Source organism: Oryx dammah, unplaced genomic scaffold (genome assembly GCF_014754425.2).
Source record: "Oryx dammah isolate SB20612 unplaced genomic scaffold, SCBI_Odam_1.1 HiC_scaffold_21, whole genome shotgun sequence".
NCBI classification, from domain to species: Eukaryota; Metazoa; Chordata; class Mammalia; order Artiodactyla; family Bovidae; genus Oryx; species Oryx dammah.
Genome location: NW_024070205.1, coordinates 26,881,191 through 26,903,325, shown reverse-complemented (window position 1 = coordinate 26,903,325; position 22,135 = coordinate 26,881,191). Strand labels below are relative to the sequence as shown.

The 22,135-nt window shown below is 50.3% G+C and overlaps 1 protein-coding gene and 1 non-coding gene across 8 annotated transcripts in view; one reads left to right on the top strand and one right to left on the bottom strand.

The window, feature by feature from the left end:
• PRDM2 (PR/SET domain 2) overlaps positions 1 to 22,135 on the bottom strand; it is a 133,366-nt gene that overhangs the window by 8,127 nt on the left and 103,104 nt on the right. For 4 of the 7 annotated variants that reach the window (XM_040263934.1, XM_040263939.1, XM_040263933.1 and 1 more), the window contains one exon: positions 836 to 952. The exons of 1 other annotated variant lie outside the window; for it this stretch is intronic. In XM_040263934.1, coding sequence (XP_040119868.1) covers positions 836 to 952 — 117 coding nt within the window. Of the gene's footprint in view, positions 1 to 808; positions 953 to 12,423; positions 12,489 to 22,135 lie in introns of those variants that run through there. 2 more of the 7 variants (XM_040263937.1, XM_040263936.1) reach the window with 2 other exon arrangements.
• On the top strand, positions 21,932 to 22,003 carry TRNAE-CUC. Its single transcript has one exon. It is a non-coding gene; the product is annotated as a tRNA-Glu (tRNA).

The following is a 22,135-nucleotide window of genomic DNA, read 5'->3' as shown; positions in this document are numbered from 1 at the left end:
AGGGCATGGCAATGCACTCCAGTATTCTTGCCTGGAAAAATCCCATGGACAGAGGAGCCTGGCAGGGGTAAGGTCCATAGGGTCGCAAAGAGTCAGACATGACTGAAGGGACAGCATACTCGCCCCAGTCGTACTTGAAATGCTGGTCTTGGGACACAATGAAAGAAGATATGCCATGTCACCAGCAGAGAAACCCAAGCCAGCTCGAGGTCAGTAGCAAAGCCCAGCCTCTCAAGAGGAAAAGTCCAGCTTCCATGAATGAATTCAGGTTTCATGATCAGAAAATCTAGATGGAGGCTTCTGGTTCAACATAAATCTCAGTTTTATATTTTATGAATTAATATTACTTCCACTTTCAAAAACATGATGGAATAGCCTTTTCTGGGCTGAAAGCCACTGAAGGTTTCAAGTGTTGAATACGATCACTAATACTTAGACTTACCTGGTGTTTATTCTGTGCCAGGCAAGGTTCTAAGTGCTTTCATACATTTGACACTTGCAATTCTCACAATGCTATGAAATAGGTACTATTGTCATCCCCATTTTATAGATGTGGAAACTGAGGCTCAGAGAGAGAGAGTAGCGTGCTGAGGTCCCACAGCCCATAAGTGACAGAACTGGGATTGAACCAGGTGATCCAGGGTCCATACTCTCACCCAGTCGCAGTAGGAAGGCCTCCTGCCCCACTGAGCACACAGCACAGTGCTCCAGGAGTCATCATGCCCATCGCCCTATCTCCTTCCCAGCCCACCCCAAGCCCCGCCCTCAGCCCCTAGAGCCCCAGGAGGCTGCCCCACCCTCTGAGTACCTGTCAGGGAGCAGGCAAAGCACCTACTCTTTGAAGAGGGATCCCTGGAGCTGGGCCGCGGCTGTGGCCTTGACATTCCTATACTGTCTGGTGATGTACGGGGCGGCTGGCGGAGGACATCGGGATGCCAGGCGGAGACTGTAGCTGTGCGGGGAGAGGAATAACACACAGCGTCACCAGGGGCCCAGCCCAGTGGGTGTCCCAGGCAGCACCTGGAGGGCCTTGGTGCTGATGCCCTCCCCGGGCACCTTCAGGCCAATGGGAGGTGAGCTTTAACAACCACCATGCTCCATCTACCCCCTTCCCTCCGCTGGCAGGCATGGGCCAGGGGAAGCATCTAACTGCCAGGTTCTGAGCTACTGCACAGGGCAGGCCCACCCTGAGGACCCCAGTGGATGGGCAGGTGGGCCGGGAACGGACACTTGCTGTGCAGATGGCAGCTTGACCGCTTCCCCACCTGTTTCATGGGCATTGCTCTCCCCGCAAAAAGCATCTGGGTATGCTTTGGTACCAAGTTACAACCATTGCCTGCAGAAAGGAGAGGAGGGAGGGCTGGGTCCCCTTCAGGCCATTAACTCTGCACCTGGCAGCCATCCCAGTCTCACTGTGCCCAAGAGCGTTTGTGTCAGGGGTCTCAGAGCGGGTGTAAACCAGGATCCCTTGACACCGTTTGGTCCTATTTGTTTACAGCCCTTCAAATAGTATTTCTTTTTCAGGAAAGCATTATTATTATTATTTTAAATAGCTAATGCAGAGACTTCCCTGGTGGCCCAGTAGGTAAGACTCTGTGCTTCCACTGCAGGGGGCACTGGTTCAATCCCTGGCCGGGAAACTAAGATCCTTCATGCTGTGTGGCGTGGCCAAAAAAACTAATAATAATAAAAATAAAAACCCAAATATTCTATTAAAAAAAAAAGGTAACCAAGACCATTATTCCTCCCCTTCCTTCATCCACCTAACTCATACTCATCTTCCAAATGCTAGCTGGAATACCACCTCCCCCAGGAAGCCTTCCTTCCCTAATTCTTGGATGAGATGTCCCTCTCGTGGGTTCCCAACACCCCTCCTATTTTTTCATCACAGCACTTGTTATACTGAGTCGCAGTCACAGAAGCATGTGCCAAACTCCCTCAGGAGCTACGCAGTCTCACGGTCAGGGCTCTTGTCTTGTTCACTGCTGCGTCCCCAGTTTAGTGTCACAAAAACAAATATTTGTTGAATAAGAGCTACACAAGGACTTCCCTGATGGTCCAGTGGTTAAGAATCCACTTGCCAATGCAGGGGACATGGGTTTGATCCCTGGTTCGGGAAGATCCCACAGGCCACAAGGCAACTCAACCCATGAGCCACAACTACTGAGCTCACGAGCCTAGAGCCTGTGCTCCACAACAAGGGAAGCCATTGCAATGAGAAGCCTGCGTGCCTTAACAAAGAGTAGCCCCCTATCCGCTGCAACTAGAGAAAGCCTGTGTGCAGCAATGAAGACTCAGTGCAGCCAAAAAAAGAACGACACATACGGTGCCCAGAATTGTGCTGTTTTACGTGTATCGAGTGTCTTACTCTTCATACATGGGGGATACTCTATTAACTCTCATTTACAGATGGGTAAACGGAGGCACAGAGTGGTCAAGTAACTTGTTCTGGGTCCCAAGTCTACCTCTCTGGGTAGAAGAATGGAAGTGAGGTGGGTGTGCTGTTCTCTTCCAGGCATTGGCCACGGCCCACTCTGCTGGACAGGGCCGAGCTAGGAATGAGGTCCATCTCAAAGGTGAAAAATCAGGGTTTCGATTAGAGGTTCTCAGCCAGGGCACAGATTTGGCAATGTCTGGAGACATTTGGGGTCGTCACATCTGAGGGCAGGGATACTGCCACCCAGCATCTGGTAGGCGGGGCCAGAGATGCTAAACTAAACATCCTAAAATGCACAGGATCCCCCCACAACAATTGATCTGCTCAGATATTAAAAGCACCACGATCTGTCAAGAATGCGTACTCAGTCTCTCAGTCCTGTCCAACTCTGTGTGACCCCATGGACTGTACAGCCCACCAGGCTCATCTGTCCACCGGATTTTCCCAGGCAAGAATACTGGAGTGGGTTGCCATTTCCTCCTCCAGGGGTGGTTTCCGACCCAGGGATCAAACTGGAGTCTCCTGTGTCTCCTGCATTGACAGGCTGATTCTTTACCACTGAGCCACCTGTGAGGCTCTCCCAGAATAGAAGAACGTATAAACAGCCCAACACAGAAATTGTCAGAGGAAGACTTCTGTCCTCTCCACGAACTAGACCTCCTCTGAGGACCTAGCTCGCAGCTGTGGCTCAGGGCTGCCCCTGCTTCAACTCCTCCCCTGCACTGTGCCATCCGGCCTGAGGGAGATTTAAGGCATAAAACAGAGACTCCATGCTCAGCAGCAAGCCTGTGCCCCAGACAGACCAAAAGGTCCATGAGGTGGCCTGTGGAGGGCACCCAGGGTGACAAGACCCCTCGGCCAGCTGACCCAGTGCTGGGAAGGGACAGTCAGCTGCCAGGCTGCCTGGAAACACGGATGACCTGCAGAACCTTGTCCAGCCAAAGAATAAGGGACAGTCTTGGCACGTGGCAGGTACTCCACGCTGTCCCTTCTCTGGGGCAATGTCTCCAGAGGAATAGAGCAGGACAAATGGCAGCTTTGGGGACAACAGGCTAGCATCCTCAGTTTGCAGTTCCTTCCTCTCACTGTCACCATCATCACACATCTATCAAACATTCAGAAACCTAACCAGTCAGGGACTTCCCTGGTGGTCCACTGGTTAAGAATCTGCTCACCAGAGTCCCCTGAAGCTGCCCCCGGGCCCGTGACATCAGATCTCTGAGGTGGCCTCAGGTGAGCAGTGTCTTTTAAGATCCACAGAGGTCTCAACGGGGGTGGGGGGCGGACTGGGAACCAGGGCCCTGCAGATGGTCCGGGGCTGGCCCCCTGAGTTCTCAGCCCACACAACCCTCACCTCCAAGGGTGGCTCCACGTTATCTATGAGATAGTGGTGAGTGCGGGTCTAGGACTACAGAACAGGGATGGGTCTGCTCATCACTGCAGCCTTCACACCTAGTTCTGAGTGCATGGACAGCAGACCCTCAGAGCATACTGAATGAAGGAGTGAGCAACAGACTTGGAACTTCTGGTCGCCGGGAGCAAGGGACAGTTAGGGAGTCTGGGGTCGATGTGTACACAATGCTCTATTTAAAATGGACAGCTACAAGGATCTACTGCACAGCACATGGAACTCTCTCAATGTTATGCGGCAGCCTGGATGGGAGGGGAGTTTGGGGGACAATGGCTACATGTCTATGTATGGTTGAGTCCATCTGCTGTGTACCACAGCATTGCTAATTGGCTATACCCTGATACAAAATTAAAAAGTTAAAAAAAACAAACCAGTGAGTGATCCTAGACCCGAGACATCCCCCACACAGGCATTTCAGACAGAAATCTGTACACGTTCAGTGCAGAAGCCAGAAACCTGGTTAGTGGGCCCCTCGAGCATCCCGCCTCAGAACCTTGTAAGATGGGTGACGCTCATCATCCGGAACCCAAGGCACCCAGAAAGGGCAGGACGACCACTTCTTTGCTGTCAGAACCACCCCTTCCCTGGGGTGAAGGCACCAGAAGGGCAGGGTTGCCCCGTTTGGCTCTTGACGGTGTCATTTCTGTTTCCAGTGGTCCATTCCTGCAGACCCTCCCAGAACGCTTCCTCCAGCAGTAACCGGGGCTCTCCGTCTCTCCTCCAAGTTCTTGTTCAAGGGCCTCCTTCTCATTGCACCTCCTTCCCAAACACTCTGTTTGAACTGCTCTGCCCTGACACTCCAAGCCTCCAGTCCATTTTTCTTTCTTTACTGTATTCACCACCCCAACATGCTCGGTGTCTAACTGCCATTTGCTTTCTGGCTCCATTGGAGGCGTTTTGTCCCTGATGGACCCACATCTAAACCCGTGCCTAGCACGCAGTAGGGGGCCTTTCATTATTTGCTGGATGGATGGCATGTCTGCTACCTGCTAAGTGTTTTGCCAAGAAAGCTCTGGTAAATGGTGTACACTGAGGTCTTCACCCGGTCATGGTCTATGTGTTACTCAGTGATGCCTAAAGGGGAAAGCGCTTGTTTTCAGAGGGAGACTGATGCCACACGCAAGGTGGCCGAGACATGTTCTCTCTCAGCCCCCAGTGGCTTCTGGTGAAGGAGGGAGCAGATACCCTGAACCACACATGAGAAACAGATAGAGCAGGAGGGAAGACCAGGGTCAGGAAGAAGATGAGGAAAGGTGATGTGGAAAAGGGCCCAGAGCAGGTCCCAAGCAGAGAGAGTGATGCAAGGACATGGTGAGGGTCTAACAGGGTTGGTCTGTCCGCATGGGGTGTCTGCACGAGCTGATGATTCGCAGGCGAAGCAGGGCATCACCTTAGCTGGTCTTCCTAGAGCTTGAACTCGCTGGGCTCTGGGGACCTGGGGAGAAGGTGACGTCAATGAGTAGGGCCCATACCTGATCTCTTATCTGGGGGCAGAGGGAAATGAAGGAGCAACAACAGAAACCAAGGAGTGCCTAATGAAAATGAGCTAAAGCTGCCAATCACTGAACAGATCATTTAATGACGTGAAAAGGCAATTCACAGAGAAGACCAAAGCTGATGAATATGCAAAGATGCCCGGATGCCCTGCAACTGTCCAGGAAGAGTAGTTAACACAAGAGGCCACTTTCCCAGGTCAGACTGGGGACAGGTGCCATATGGGTGGTGCCTGCTGGTGAGTGAAGGTGAGAAGGATGAGGGCTGCCCCCGGGTTCCCTGATACCTGGGGAGGCTGAGCCCACCTGCCCCCATCTCCCGAGAGCATCTCCTCACTCGGCCGGAACGTCAGAGAGGGAAGAGGGGGCGGAGGGGAGGATCTTATAGGCCTGGGTAAGTTGGGAGCCAGACTATCCCTCTGGACAGCAAGTGACGTGACCTGATGTGGCCACTGTGTTGGACACAGAAGGATAAGGAAGAACAGAGCTGGGAGACCAGTTAGTCCAGCAAGATGGTGGCCGAGGACATTGAGAAGTGAGCAGTGGATCTGGAATACATTTTGGAGATGGATGTGGGAGATGGGGCAGGTGGGTGAGAGTCTAAACAAATTCCAGGGTGGGTAGTTTGTTTAACTGAGAAGGGGAAGACAAGAGAAAACTTGGTCAGGAGCTATGTTTTGAAAGGATCACCTTTGCAACATTCACTAGACACCCAAAGGAGACCTCAAAGAGGGTGAATTAAATAAAACTAATGAGCTTGGGGTGGGTCAGCATTTAGGTAGGTTGGACAGGCTCAGGGAAGGGAGAGCCATCCCCTCTCTAGACAAATTCCAGGGTAGGGGTGCAGGGACTCAGGATGGGATGTGAGGGAGCAGGGGATGACCAAGTCAGAGTGGTGTCCAAGTCGACATGTATTTCAAGGAGGAAGAAGAATTAAAGATGTCCAACTCTACGGACGTGTCAAGGAAGATAGAGAACCGATCGCGGCATTTGTTGCCCAGAGGCTGCAGGTAACCTTAGTAACAGCAGCTTCCAGGACATGGTGGAGACAAATACCTGAGAGAAGTGAGCTCAAGAGAGATGGGGAGGAGAGGAACTGAGGCAGGGGCCCAGAGAGTCCCACCAAGGAGCTTCCAGGTCAAGGGAGGGGCTGCCTGTTCTGGGACAGGCTCTCCGGATCCCCGGGGTCCCCACCGTGCTCCCCACCAGGCTGCCTGGGCCTTCTGAGCAGAGATCCCTGCCTGCATCCCCCTGTTTGCCTCTTCCGCCTGCATGAGTCAGGTCAGGAGGGATCTCTCGGGACACAACCCCCAGAGCTGGCTGGCCACGCAGCCGCCGCGGAGTCTTACATAACCCTCCGTAAATTCTCAGAGAGTGATTCATCTCAAGTCAGCGTCTGACGTTCAGCACTTTTGCAGGCAGCGAGGGAGAGGCAAAGGGTGTGCAAGCCGATGCCTAGGTGAGATAAGCTGAGATGACGTTGACATTCCCTGGAGGTGGGGGAAGCCTCAATAGATGGGAGCCGAGGGAGCCACTACCTGCTTCCTGGTACCCACCACTTCCGGGAATGGTTAGCATCTGAAGCAGGCTCCACCTTCCGCTCCAGGGAGGCCCGCCCACTCGAATGGGACCGCCCCCAGCTTGAGAGTCAAGGGTGGGAGTAGAGAAACAGTCCTGGGATGCTGGAGCCTGAACTTCAGTCCTTGAACCACCACCCAAAACTTGCTATGTGACCTCTGGAAATGCCTCCACCTCTGTGAACCATGGTAGTCTTGCTTGTAAAATGAGGATGTCAAACAAGGGGAAAAGGTAATTGTGTATTTACTGAGTGCCTACTATGCCCTGGTCTTCTCCAGGAGCATAGAGTCTCTTGGACTGCATGGAGATCAAACCAGTCAATCCTAAAGAAAATCAATCCTGAATATTCATTGGAAGGACTGACTGATGCTGAAGCTGAAGCTCTAATACTTCGGCCACCTGTGTGAAGAACTGACTCATTGGAAAAGACCCTGATGTTGGGAAAGATTGAAGGCAGGAGGAAACGACAGAGGACAAAGTGGCTGGATGGCATCACCGACTCGATGGACATGAGTTTAAGCAAGCTCCAGGAGATGGTGAAGGACAGGGAAGCCTGGCCTGCTGTAGTCCATGGGGTAGTAGAGTCAGACATGACTGGGCGACTGAACGACAACAACTATGCCCCAGGAGTTACTGTAGGGCCTTCATTCTCGGATGGGATGGTGATGACCTGCATCTCAGAGAGGAGGAGACAGAGGCTCAAGAGAGGTGAGGAGGCCCCACAAACATGCTTTCTTGGCCAAAAGGGGTACAGTCACGCTCTGAAGCCAAGACCACGTGACACCAAAGCTTGGGCCCCTTTCCAGACACAGTCCTTGTAGTGACAGGGGTCAAAGAGCTCTTTTCAATATTCCAAAGGGCCTGAAGGAGTGACCCTCTGCCCACTGAACAGCCACATGGCCACGCACAAAGCCAGAAGGCAGCTCTGGGTGGAATCATGTCAGCTCAGAGGAGCCCTGGCAGCGGGTCTCAGACTCCAATACCGGAGACAAGAAAACAGTCTTGGTGCCTGGCCCTCTCCTCAGCATTACGGATTCTGACTTAGCTGGTCTGGAGTGCAGGCTCGGAGGATTTTAAAAGCCAGTTGTTGAGAGCCTCAGTCTGAATTATCTATTCAAAATGTGGCCCTCGGACCAGCATCAGTAGTCTCTGGGAGCTTGTTGGAAAGACAGCTACTCAGCCTTCATCTGACCTTCTGAGTCAGAATCTAGATTAAAAAAAAAAAAAAATTTATTTTGGCGGTGCTGCTCGGCCTGTGGGATCTTAGTTCCCTGACCAGGGATGGAACCTGTGCCCTCTGCCATGGAAATGCAGAGTCTTAACCACTGGACTGCCAGGGAAGTCCCAGAACCTACATTTTTAATAAGATCCTGGAAAGGCACCTGTGTGCTGAAACTGGGGGAGCATGGGGCTGGGGGAAACCCCTGCAGGCGGCGTGCTCGGTGGTGGTCTAGTTCTGAAATCTGGGGCAGGACCTGGTGCCTAGTGAAGCTGTACGGGGAAAGTCTTTGCAATGGGAGGGCTGGGGGAAGGGAAATGAAAGTGGTCCTTAGGGGATGGGGCAGCCATCCAAAACCACTGGCCTAGGCAGTTGCTGAGATTCTTCAACTAACACTCAAAGGATTGGCATCTCGGGCCCTGGTAGCTTAGATTGTTGTTTGTTGTTCAGTCACTAAGTCGTGTCCAGCTCTTTCTTCAACCCCACAGACTGTAGCCCACCAGCCTCCTCTGTCTATTGGGTTGCCTAGGCAAGAATACTGGAAGAGGCTGCCATTTCCTTCTCCAGGTAGCTTAGGTGGTTTTTCCCGTTTGACCTTCCCTTAACCATGTGAGACAGCTTCTTGTGCCTTTTTACGGCTGAGGGGACAGTTGCAAGGGAGCAACTCCTTGTAGCTCCTTGTAGGTCACAGAGAGGTGCAAATAGAATGGAAAGAGGGAAAGTTAGAAAGGCAGGCAGGATTCTCAGAGATCTGACCCCAGAACTGAAGTCTGCCTCTCCACAGGCAGCTCCCCTCCCTCTCATCAGCCCTGAGTGTGGCCATGGGCTGGGGCTGGCTCCAAAAGACCACGCCTGGGTCTTGAGGCTTTTAAGCCAGGTTCTTGGGTCTTCAGGCTTCTCTGGTGAAGAACTGCCTGCAATTCAGGAGACCCAGGTTCGATTCCTGGGTCAGGAAGATCCCCTGGAGGAGGAAATGGCAACCCACTCCAGTATTCTTGCCTGGGCAATCCCATGGACGGAGGAGCCTGGCAGGCTATGGTCCATGGGGTCACAAAGAGCTGGACACGACTGGGCCACTGACACTTGCACTTCATTTTCTTCATTTTCTTCGATCTGCAGAGGCCATGTGCTCCCCAACCCTGGTGGACTTGAACTCCAAACACCAAGCGCATGACAGCTCATAACACAAGCCGGTCAATAGGAGGCTGGCCCAGCCAGCAATGGCCCCTGCCAAAGGAAGTTTCCTGGCTGGGAGATCCTGGCTGTGGCTGCCTCTGGTCCTGCCAGGATAGGCGAAGGGCAGGGGATCCCAGAGGCCAAGTCAGCAGCCCATCACTCTCAGATGAGGACAATGAACCAGAGCAAGATGGTAACCTGTTCAAGGTCACACAGCAAGCTCTTCTTGGGGAGGAGTGAGGGGGCATGCCTGGTCGCACTGCTTTGTAGGGGACAATGAGGAAGGGCAGCATGAGGCCCTGATGGACTTGGGCAAAAGCAACCCTGGAGGGCAGGCGGCCTCCTCGGCATGGCCCAGATGAGGGCACTCCCAGCTTTGTCATTGCCTCCACCCACCTGCTGCCCCCTGGGGACTCAATCATGGAGAGTACAGAGAGTCTGTGCACTTCTCACCCACCTGCCCACCTGCCACCAGTGTTCAGAGACAGTTCCCTAAACGATAAAGGCAGACCAGGAGCTGGCTCCCCATGCAGTCCAACCCTAACTGGGCCTGGTTGTGTCACTCCAAGACCAAATCATCGAAGGAAGTGTCTTCCCAGAAGGTTGCTCTCACCACCCCCACTCAAACCAGGGGCCCCAACACACCCTCCCCACTCCACTCGGAGCAGTGGGTCATGTCTGAAGGATGTCACACCTGCAGGAGACGTCACGGTCTGTGAGGTGCGAGCTGTGGATGAGCAGCCCAGACAGGAGGGAGAGCGGAGCAGACCCCTTGGCGCTCAGCTCTGACCCCTGGCTGCATCTCTGCTGCTCACTGCCTTTTTTTTTTTTTCCTGGAACCACTCGGTTCAAGCCCAGATGCTGGCCCTTCTCTTCTCTAGATGAGCCAAAACAGTCTGATTTCTTCAAAAGGAAACTTGTAAGAACGGGAGGGAAGCCAAAAAGAAAACAGGAACAAATGCAAGTGTGACAAGACTGATGGATGCATAGAAAACAGATTCCCAATTTGGGACAGAAATGGGCTCCCATGAGGTCCAGATGGGAACGCTCTTTGAAACTGTAAAATTCTATAAGGACACTAAAATTTAATTATTACAAACACTCCATCTTTTAAAGTTGTCTAAGACCAGAGAAGTTAAAAAGATTAAGTCAGCTCCAGGGATAAACCCTTGCATGATCTGGAGTTGTTAGAACCAAGAGTCCTGATCACAGGATTTCTAGAACTTGATGCCTACTGCCTGTCTGAGGATATCAACGAGAAGAGAGGGATGCCTTGATGGAAAGCCTTGTGGGGTCTCAGGGGCTCTTTGCTACCCAAGGCATCTTGACCAGCCTGCTCTGGGAGGCATGGGTGTGCCTGGCTGGCAGGGCATCCCAGACACAGGGCTGGCACAACCAGAGGAATGACACGCTTGCTATGTGCCTGAACCAGATGTGAGTCAGTGGGTGATGATGCTGCCCAAAGGGCAGGGGTGCTGTGGGCCTGCAGGCATCCTCCTCAAGGGTGAAGGGGACTGGACAGAGGCCGCCCCTGCACCTTCTCCTCATCTCTGCCCCCAGATTCCCAAGGCCTGCATCCTGAATCCCAGCTGACCTCAAAGAGGGGGTCCAATGGCCAGAGTTGGGACAGTTCACCCTTTTTTATTTTTTACAGAGCAGGAAATGGAGGTGATGATGGTAAATGACTTGGACGCAGGCCGTTGACTCCTCTGAGCTGCTTGGGCCTCACTAGGATCTTGCATTCCATTTGGTTTGGGAACCGCTCACTTGTGGAGGGCTTCCTCCCTACAGGGGACAGGCATAAGGCACCACCCAGACACTCCTGAGGAGCCCACAGTCTCATGGTTGCAGACGGGGAATGAAATCCTTCCTGATTTTCCTTCCTCCTGATCAGCATCTCCCAAACTGAGGTTCAGTGGAACAGGTTTGTCCAGATGCTTCCCGGGTTCTCATTACCCATGCTCATTACAGCAGCCAGCATGTCCATGCTGACTGCATGCTGAGCACAGTGGCCTGACATGGAATAACAAATGCAGTCTCCACGAGATGCCTGTGAGATGAGTACTGCCTCAGTGTATGAGTGAGGAACAAAGGCACTGAGGGGTTCGGCACCTTGCCCAACAACACACAGCTGGCTGGCGAGAAGCAGACGTGGGATTGAAGTCAGAGCCGTTTACTCCAGAGCACGGGGTCACGGAGTCAGACAGACATGTCTGTGCAGGATTTCTGAGTCTTTCACATGCCCACAGGCAGGGAGGATGCAGGCTGTTGTTCACCCCAAAAGTATGTTCCTTATTTATCTGATAACTATGTGTTGACCAACTGCTCTGTGCGGGCCTGGTGTTGGGGGCACAGTGGAGTGCCAGGCAGACATGAATTCTGAAGGCACAGTGACTGCAAGGGGATGGTTTGGGTTATGCTGAACCTCAGAGGGTACCCTTTAAGCACTCCCAAGTTTGGTGTGTGTGTGTGTGTGTGTGTGTGTTTGTGTGTGTTTTAATTTAGCCTTTTTAGACAGAAAATTTCTAAGATCGGCCACATGAAGCAACACATCCTGAATCTGAGTTCTTATTCTCTTTGGGAGCCAGATTTTCAACTCTGCACATGTACACACGGCATCATGTGCCATCATGGAGAGGTGTCCTCTGGGCCTATGAAGGGGCATGAGCCTTGTCCACACACGAAACAAGACCGAGCATCCTCATGATTGTCAGCACTGATCCATCAAGCATCTATTATATACCAGACCCCATGCCGGGCAGGGTTCGAGCAGTAAAGCGAACACTGGGGTGTATGACCTGGAAAAGGTCGTTACTTGCATAATACAAAAGCAAATACAAAATTACAAAGTGTGATTAGCAGGAAGGAGCAAAAAGAGAGGATACGAGAGCTCAGACAAGGGACCCGACTGCAGAAACACTGTGTGTTGAGGGGTGGCGGTGCTCTGCATGCACCCCCAGTAGTTTCTGTTGACTGAGCCTTGGGTTCCATGGAATGTACAGGGCACATTCCAGGACTGGCTGCACTTTACCATGCTGTCCTTTGCTTTGCTTCATTTGGAGGTGGGAGGGGAGGGAAGGAAAAAGAAAGCAAAAAACGTGTAACTTACTTTACCCCAGCAAGAAGAGAGACAGGGTTTCTAGAAGGGATCATTTCTGTCTCTGAAGGCCACTCCTGGGGACAGAGAGGGGATCGTTACTTTGTTACTACCTACCCTCACCCTCACGTTTCCTATCCTCATTTTCCTGCCTGAGTCTCAAAGCAAGTTTTACACCAGGGGATTTGGAGAGTTTGCAGATGGGAAAAGGACTGTGGTAAGAGCTCATGAAGTCTGTTCATCGGGCCTTTTCTGAACCGTGAACTACAGATCTGGGATCTCTTGCTTGTTACAGGAAGCTAGTTTGAGAGTTTTGTGAGCGGCCCTGCAGTTTCCTGGGGTGCTCGTGGCTTGCTGCAGATGGTTTCTCAGGTGGAAACGGTCCATCTCCCTGGAGCAGTGGCAGCAAAGTTGGGGTGACTGTGGCTGGTGTGTCTACCTGGACGAGGCTAGGGGCCATGTCCACCACCACCACGGGCCCCAAAATGTTCTACGATGGTGAAGAGGAGAACCACTTAGGAGTGCAAAGCGGAGAGTACCTACTCAAGTCCAGGAGAGGAGCCTGCGGCCCATGAAGGTCCCCTGCATTAGACGGCACAGCAGGCCCAGCTCCCCCAGCCTCAGTTCTGGGCTGCTCCTCTTTATCTGTTCTCACTCCCTGGGGATGCCAGCTTCATGGTTTTCAGTTTCATGGGTACTCTTAAGGACTCTCAAATTTATTAATACAGTTCCAGCTGGGTCCCTTCCTCTAAAACGCAAACCTGTGTATTCAGCTCCTCTCACCTTGAGTGTCTAATGGCATCTCAAACTTAACATGCCCCTAAACTGAATTCCCAGCACACATGTACCGCACAAACTGGCTCCATCACCTAATCACTGAATGGCAAATCTATCCCTCTGGATGTGGAGGCAGAAACGCCCGTCATCATCCTTGACTTCTCTTTCGTCCAGTCCTCAGCAAATCTTGAGGCTCTGCCCTCAGGAGATATCCAGAATTCCGCTGCTACACTCCAGTCCAACCACCACCGTTTCTTCCCTGCGTTAGTGTGCGCGTCTCCTCGTATTTCTGTTATTGGCCCCTTTCAGCCTATTCTTCACACATCAGCCAGAGTGATTCTTTCAAAAAGCAAGTCATATCATCTGACTCTTCCCTTCAAAACCTTTCAATGACTCCCACTCACTCAGAATAAAAGCAAAATTTTCCCAAGAACTGCATGAGCCAATATAAATTGGCCCCTGGTTACCTCCCTGTACTCCTCTCCTGGTCCTCCCTGTGACCTGGTCCCCTGAGCACAGATGCTGCTACCTCAGGACCCTTGCACTTGCTGTCCCCTCTGCCACGGGCTTTCCTGCCCTATGTCCACAGGCGTCGTTTCCCTTCTCCCTCCCCACCCCCTCTTCTCTCTATATATACATACAGTCCCTTTACAGTCAGGCTGCATTTACATGGTAGCCGTCATTTCACTTAATACTCTACTCCCCTTTCCGTTTCACTTCTCCCCACGGCATTCATCAGCTGACACTCTATATAGTTACTTGCTTGTTCACCGTCTGTCTCTCCCAGTGGGACGGGAGCTCCACAAGGGTGGGGAATTTTGTCAGTTCTGCTCACTGCGACATCCTCCTGGAACAATGCCAGACACATGACAGCAGGCATTGGCCCTGCATTCTTCAGTGAGTGGATGAATCAGTGAATGAATGAAGGGCCAAGCTCTACCATCTTCTTAACTAAACCACACCGACAATGCATCACACAGTTATTGTTCTCCACTTGCTGCTGCAACTGGAGCAAGAACTTAAGAAGTTTTTAAGAGCAACTTGAGTGCAAAATGTTTCTGTCTTTATGTGAATTTTTCAACGTTTCTTACCCACACCGAATTGGATGGTAGGTTTTTAAGCAAATTACCATGAGCCTTTCTCAGCATCCGACTTTGCTTTTCATAAAAAAAAAACAAAACTCTATGTTCATATTTCATAGGCTTGGATACTATTTAATTAAATCATACAATCCAATAATACTGGCATATTTATTACTATGTTTATTATAACACAATTGTTGTTGTTTTTTAGTCACTCAAGTCATGTCTGACTCTTTGCGACCCCATGGACTCTAGTCTGCCAGGCTCTTCTGTCCATGGGATTTCCCAGGCAATACTGGAGTGGGTTGTCATTTCCTCCTCCACGGGATCTTCCTGACCCAGGAATCGAACCTGCCACTCCTGCTGCGTCTCCTGCTTCGCAGGCAGATTCTTTAACGCTGAGCCACCGGGGAAGCCATACACATGATTATATTTGTATTCTTATAAAACATTGTTAAAATAGTGGCATAAACAGATTTGGAGACAAATAGAGCTGACTCCTGGCTACATTTAAAGCTGGGCATCCAAGGGCATGGGTGGCCCTGTGTCATTGGGGGAGTGAGGAGCATCCATTCACATGCCGGGTTGGTTAAACGAAAACCAACTGAGCCTCGGCTCTTATCTCGTTTTATCCACAGCTGGGATCCTAACAGCAGTTCAGAAAGATGTCTGGCACCACCCCACCCTCTGGCTCCTGTCTCTGCAAAGTACACCCACTCCAATTATTCCTTAGGTCACGGTGAACATGTGACTTGATGACCTGCAAATGAGAGACCTCTCTGCTGCCCTCCTCAAGGGCTTGTGTGCAGCCCTCTCACTCCATTGGCTGGATCCCATTACACAGAAGCTCTGGCTCACAGGTGAGATGGAGAAACAGCCCAGGTGAGATGTGCTCTGAGCCCAGTCTGGGCAATAGCTTTGTTTGGCACAGCCCTGTCAAGTGAGCGTGGCATCGTGAAACCAAACAGCGTTCAGGCTCTCGGAGGGAGGTGCTCCTCATTTTGAGCAAAAAAAACATGCAAGAGAAGCCATCCGTGGCCATGCATTGTAGAGACTCTACTTGAGAGGGACTCCTTAGTAGATGTCCGAAGTAAAACCGGAGACAGAGGGAGGAGGACCTTGTTTGGGGGCTTCTCTGGTGGCTCAGCAGTAAAGAACACGCCTGCTAATGCAGGAAACACAGGTTCGTTCCCTTGGTCAGGAAGATCCACGGGAGAAGGAAATGGCAACCCGCTCCAGTATTCTTGCCTGGGAAATCCCATGGACAGAGGAGCCTGGTGGACTACAGTCCCTGGGGTCACAAGAGTCAGACATGACTTAGCGACTAAACAACAACAACACTAAGTACCTACTGTGTGCTGGGTGTTGCAGTAGATGCAGGGTGGAGTGAACACCGCACCAGCAGGGCTCCGTGTGATACTCGTCTTGTACCAGTTAATGACCTAACGTCATATATTCCCCTCAAAAAGATACACGAAGAGCAACAATGAGCAAGGCATGGGATCCTCAAGGGTCACCTCGACTCTGACCCTCAGAAGTGACTCAGGTGGCCCTGGCTCATCTGTCACAGGGTGTTTTATTATATAAGCATTCAGAGATGAAAAATGTCATGAATATATAAAAAAGACTGCAAAAGCAAAGGAAATAATTAAAAATGAAAACAAGAAACAAATGAAATGATGAGATGTGGTGATATCATGTCATTCTTTTCCCCCCTTTACAAGACCCAAAGGGGAACTCTGAAGTCTGGGTAAGACTCATTGGAGAAGTTGATAAAAATGAAGACTTCAAAGACCCACCACCTGCCCCCGCCAAAGATGGTGGTTTAGTATGTCTGGAATTTTTAATAAGCCTCCTAGGTGGTTTTCTGATTCAGGTGGTCCCCTAAGTGAACATCCGGGTAAAATAATCCAAACTAGGTGCCCTTCACACAGCTGGGAACACAGGAAATTTACCACCTCAGGCTGAAATTAACCAGACGATACCTACCAGACCAGCAAACTACTCTCCCCTCTAAGCACCTGCCCAGCCAGATTCAGAACTTTACCTAATGGAACACCTGCTGCTGGCCAGCACCAATGGGCTAAACAACTAAAATTTCTTCATTTTTAAGGCTATAAATAATTCACACTAGTGTTAATTATTGTGATGAAGTAACTTCACAGAACCAACAAATCAACTACAGTATCTGATGCCAATCTATTGAGGTACATCAAAGGAATTGGCCCCTCTGTGAAGGCCAAGCTAACCCAGGCTTCCTCTCACCAAACTCACTGGTTAAAATTCATTCAAAGGAGTCTAAACGTGAATGAAGGAGGTAGGAGGAGACAACACCTATAAGCCCATGCATTGATTATAAGAGAAACTCTGAAAACTTCTGGAGGAATATCATGAATTAAAGAGGAAAAGCCAGTCCACAGGCAGGGCCAGCAGCCTGGGCGGCAAGTTCTGAGATGGAACGAATATCCAGGCGTTTCCTTACAGATTCAATCACCTGTGAGCACTTGGAACAAAATAAAACATTTATCCCAAACAGAGATTACAGGACAGAGGCATCGGGTAAGGATCAAGGTGCAGGGACTGTCCTGGTGGTCCAGTTTGGTTAAGACTCTGTGCTGAGTTCAATCCCTCGGCAGGGAACTAAGAATTCACATACCACAGGAATGGCCAAACAAAAGATGTACCTTTAATGCAAAATTAAGGTGCTTCTCCTGCGACAAACTTTTGCTGAGGAACTAATTGTGTGCCCTGTCACCAGAACATTCCTTTGATTCTCTCCACGTGTAGAACATGTGCTTTTGTGAGCTTAAAAGCAAGCAAGCAGTCTCCTCTTCAAGTTCAGTGTGTTTTACACTCAACGCTCCCCTCTCTGCAGTGTACTTTGCCTACTAGGGAGTTCCCTGGGTGTTCTCAGGTCCTAAGCGCCTCTTTAGAGGATTCCCAGGTGAGGTTAGTGGTAAAGAACCCGCCTGCCAACGCAAGAGATGCAAGAGACGCAGATTCTATCCCTAGGTCAGAAAGATCCTTCTGGAGTAGCAAGTGGCAACCCACTCCAGTATTCTTGCCTGGGAAATCCCATGGACAGAGGAGTGTTCATGGCTATAGTCCATGAGGTCGCAAAGAGTCAGACATGACTGAGCACACACAACCTCCTTATTTACATACCACATCAACAGGGCCCCTGTCCGACTTCCCAGCCCACGATGATCAGACACTATTTAAAGGCTGCCAGGGAGTACAGATGATATCCACAAACAGGTGAAAAAGGAGATGGTGAGAGGTACAACCTTCTCCAAAAATACTTGAGCCACATACATCTCAAGCTTCTGGATCCTGCACACTTGAACTCTGAGGGTGTCACTTCACCACCACAAAATACAAGGTGCTGGTCACCTTGAGCCTTCCAGGAAAGGTGAAATGATGTTCTGGGCAATTTTTAAAAGTGAGGGAAGTAGTAGCTTCATTAGACCTGACAGCAAAACGCCTGTGCATAGAGTCATCCCCCTTCCTGTGTCCAAGACGGACACCGGGCACTCGGCCCGGCCTGGATCCCTGAGCGTGACCCTGCCTGGAATCCTGCTCATGGCACCCCTGGCAGCTGCTCCCCTTGCACAGATGGAAACCCCAAACCCACTTGCCAACCATGGCTTGGAAAGACTCCTATGAAAACGGAAAAAGAAAAAAAAACCTAAAAAGTTGATGCCAGGGAGCAAGGTTTAATCCTCTGGTGCCTCAATCTGCTCATCCCCTAACAAAGCTGGCAGATGAGGTGGCTCCTCACCCCCAAGCTGGCTGAGACTGCTCAGCGTGGTCTCCGGATAACATACAAATCGACTTGACCAGGAAGGACCAACCACCTGCCAGTGAAGGAGACGCTGAAGATTCAGGTTTGGTCCCTGGGTTGGGGAGATCCCCTGGCAGAGGGCATGGCAATCCACTCCAGTGTTCTTGCCTGGAGAATCCCATGGACAGAGGAGCCTGGCGGGCTACAGTCCATAGCGTCTCAGAGTCTGACATGACTGAGCACACACGCAGAAAAGACCAAGATTTTCATTCACCTCAAGCACAAGTTTTAATTCCTTCAAATTAGCTGGTGCTTCTTGTCCACACCTGGGCAGCTGGGTACTAACAAGCCACATAACCTCTGTGCTGGAGGCTCCCCATCTGTAAAATGGGAAATATAAAAGTATTTCATAGTGTTGGTACAACGATTAAATGGGGCAGTATGTGTAAAGCCCTGAAAACAGTGGGCATCATCAAGTGCTTTGAAACATCAGTGACCATCCTTCTCATTTCAGTGAACTGGGGTCCGTTCGTTAAATTTTCATGGTTTCACAGAGCTAATGAAGTGTTTTCTTCCAAACTCAGCTTTTAAAAATTTACACTTTAACTTTGAAATTCAAAACCGACAGAAAATAAGTTACACAGGGGGATGACAGAATTTTTTTTCTCCCACTATGATCTGAAAAATGATTTCATTTTATGGCTCATTATCTGATGGGAGAAAGGGAAGCAGCTACAGTCAAGAGAAGGGGGCGACAGAGGACAAGATGGTTGGATGGCATCATCAGCTCAATGGACACTAGTCTGAGCAAGCTCTGGGAGTTGGTAATGGACAGGGAAGCCTGGCGTGTTGCAGTCCACGGGGCCGCAAAGAGTCGGACATGACTGAGCGACTGAACAACAGTCAGTACGTGAAGTACAGACCTGCTTAAGACACAGCAAAGGGCCCCAGGGTGACGGGCAGCAGAAGCCAGAGTGGCAGCCACTTGAGCTCCTTGTCTGGGTGGAGGCAAGATATGATGAAGGAAGGTTCTGGCCACCACGACCCGTGCAGCCATGGAACCTCATCGTTGGCCAAAGTCCAGCCCTTTGCACCTGAGCACCAGCCCCAACTATGAGTCAGATTCAAATTGAGATTCCAGAGGTAAGAGCAACCCACACAAGGGCAGGCACACCTGTGATCTTCACAGCCATCCTTCCTGGTCAGATGGACTGTTATTGCTATTTACAGAAAGGAAAGCTGGGGCTCAGAGGTTAAGGAACTCGCCTAAGGCTAACAGAGCTAATAAGGGGATGAAGCCAGGATCAAACATTTTATTCATTTGACACACATTTATTGAGCAGCTGCTACCTGGCAGGCAACACACTGAAGTTCCTGCTCAGGGAGAACTTTCATTCTAGGAGGGGGCACATTTAGTAAACCAAGCTAACAAATCAAGAAAAGACTGTATGAATGAGTGAAGGGCCTCTGAGAACAGAAGAGCAGAGGGAGGAGATGGAGGGACGAGGGCAGTACTTCAGGTCGGGATGGATAGGTGATAAGCAGCTCCGGGTCTGGGCCCAGTCAGTGTCCTTAGCTACATCCCAGTGCCTGAAATGAAGTCACAGCAAAACCCTGAGGGGCCCTGGGAGGCCAGGCATCCAGAGCTCCCTGGGTACCTCTGCATCCTCAGGTGCTCCAGGCTCATTCGCTGTGCCTGGGGGCCCAGATGGAGAGCTAGGACCACCTGAGGGCCTTTGGGAGTGTTTCTCTGAAACAACTATAAGATAAGCTGAGGTTTGTCAGTTTCCATAAAGGAATCTTTTTCTTCCCAGGCCTCGGAAAGCATGAGCAGTTTCTTCAGCAACTTGTTCCGTGAGTTCCTCAGCAGTCATCACCTGCCATGTTCTGGCTCTTTCCACCAAGGACGGTCACTACATCCCATCCCTTTCCTCAGTGGGGCCTCCCCAGCTCTATCATTGTGAGGACTCAAGTCATCACTGAGCGACAGTGGTCACCATCACCACCAGAGCCATCAGCCTCATAGGAAGACACACCACCTCCTCTAGCCCAGCCACTCACAGACCAGGCCCGGGGCTCAGCCAGCGGCCTGTCCTACCCGTGACATGTGGAACCCAGGGAATTAGCAGCCAGATAGCTAGGCATTCAAGGCCAATGTTTATTTCTGGCATGCTCCCCAGCTTCTCCCCAGCAGAACCCCTCTGTGGATGATGGCATCAGCGCCAGTCACTTGGGGAATGCAGTGATTACGAAGGATGTGTGTGCTCAGCCATGTCTGACTTTTTGCGACCCCATGGACTGTAGCCCACCAGGCTCCTCTGTCCATGGGATTCTCCAGGCAACAACACTGGAGCAGGTTGCCATTTCCTCCTCCAGGGGAACTTCCTGATGCAGGAATTGAACTCATATCGCCTGAGTCTCCTGCACTTGGAGGCAGATTCTTTACCACTGCACCACCTGGGAAGCCCATTTACGTAAAACCCCAGTGAATTTGATGGTTTCACACAGCAGCAAAGAGCTGGAACCAGCAGGGTTCGGAATCGTTTACTGCAGTGGGGCAGAATGCAGGTGATGTGGTCCTTGTCAGACTCAATCGATTTCTCTGTAAATGAGGGCAACTGTTCTTCCTCAGGTGGTAGGAGAGCTTCCTGGGAGTTAGTGCCCGGAGGGAAGGAACAGCCAGGAATACCCTCAGCTCCTCCATGGTGTCCAGTTACACCCTAAGGGTCCTCTGAAAACTGCTGTATATGGGACAAAGGTTGTCAGATCTACTGACCAACACCTTCCTGATCAGACTGACCGTGAAAGCTGTTTTCTGAATGGCTGGCTGACTGAATCACTATAGGAAAATGTGCCTGAATTCACAGGCCCAATAATAGCTTTGGAAATAGAAGCCATCTGAAAATGTCCCTAAACTCGAGCTGGGCTGGCAAGGATTGGATGTGATTATAAAAAGCAAGTGAGAAGAGAATGTTACTGCAAGGAAAATTGAATCCACATGAGTTTTAAATAACTTCATTCCAATAGAGAATGTTAAAATGTTATATTTTTGGCAAGTATTAAGTTCTGACACAAATGCAATTTTCAATTTAAATTGTACTTTAACTTAAAAAAAAAAAAAAAAAGGCCAGAATTGTATCCTAAAGCCTAACCTCCCTTCTATTATTAACTTATGTGTGAAACAAACTCTAGGTCATTTAAAAATGTTTCCCACTTAAAATTTACACTTAGATTTAATGCTAAGACTCAAGAGGTCATCTAAACATAACACTGTCATACAGTAGGCTCTTGTCTAAACACTGACATGGAAATATGCTTAAATATGTTCTGATTCAGGACATAATGCAATACTTTAAACTCTATCTGTAGCTTTCTGTCAATATTGAAATGACACCCTACTGAGTAACCCGGGTAGCATCTATCAAGGAATTTTCAAAAACGTCGGCTCTTTGTCTGGCATCCTGCTGTGGGTTATAAGCTGGACCTGTGAAGGCATATTCAGGCATGAACTTATTCCATTAAAAGCTTTTATGTTCTCTGGACCATCCGCCTAAATTTCAGGTTGCTTTCTGTAAGAGACAGTTGAAACAGAATTCAGCTGGCCCAAATAAGGCAGAAAACAGAAGCTCATACAAATCCTATCACCCCAGTGGTTCAGCAAGTTTAATAGAAGTGTTCCCAAGTCCTTTAATGGTTCACAACAGAATGTCATTATTGCAGCAGCTGATAATTTACTGTAGCGTCACAGTTTTTTTTTTTCCCAATTCTTATTTTTAATCCAGAAAGTAAATAAACCCTACACACCCTTCAAGCTCCAATATTTTAAAAATGACTTTTGACAAAAACTTAACCTTTCGTTTTGCACTCAACAGAGGCTTCCCTGGTGGCTCAGAGGTTAAAGCATCTGCCTCTCATGCAGGAGACCCGGGTTCAATCCCTGGGTTGGGAAGATCACCTGGAGAAGGAAATGGCACCCCACTCCAGTACTCTTGCCTGGAGAATCCCATGGACGGAGGAGCCTGGTGGGCTACAGTCCGTGGGGTCACAAAGAGTCGGACACGACTGAGCGACTTCACTTTCT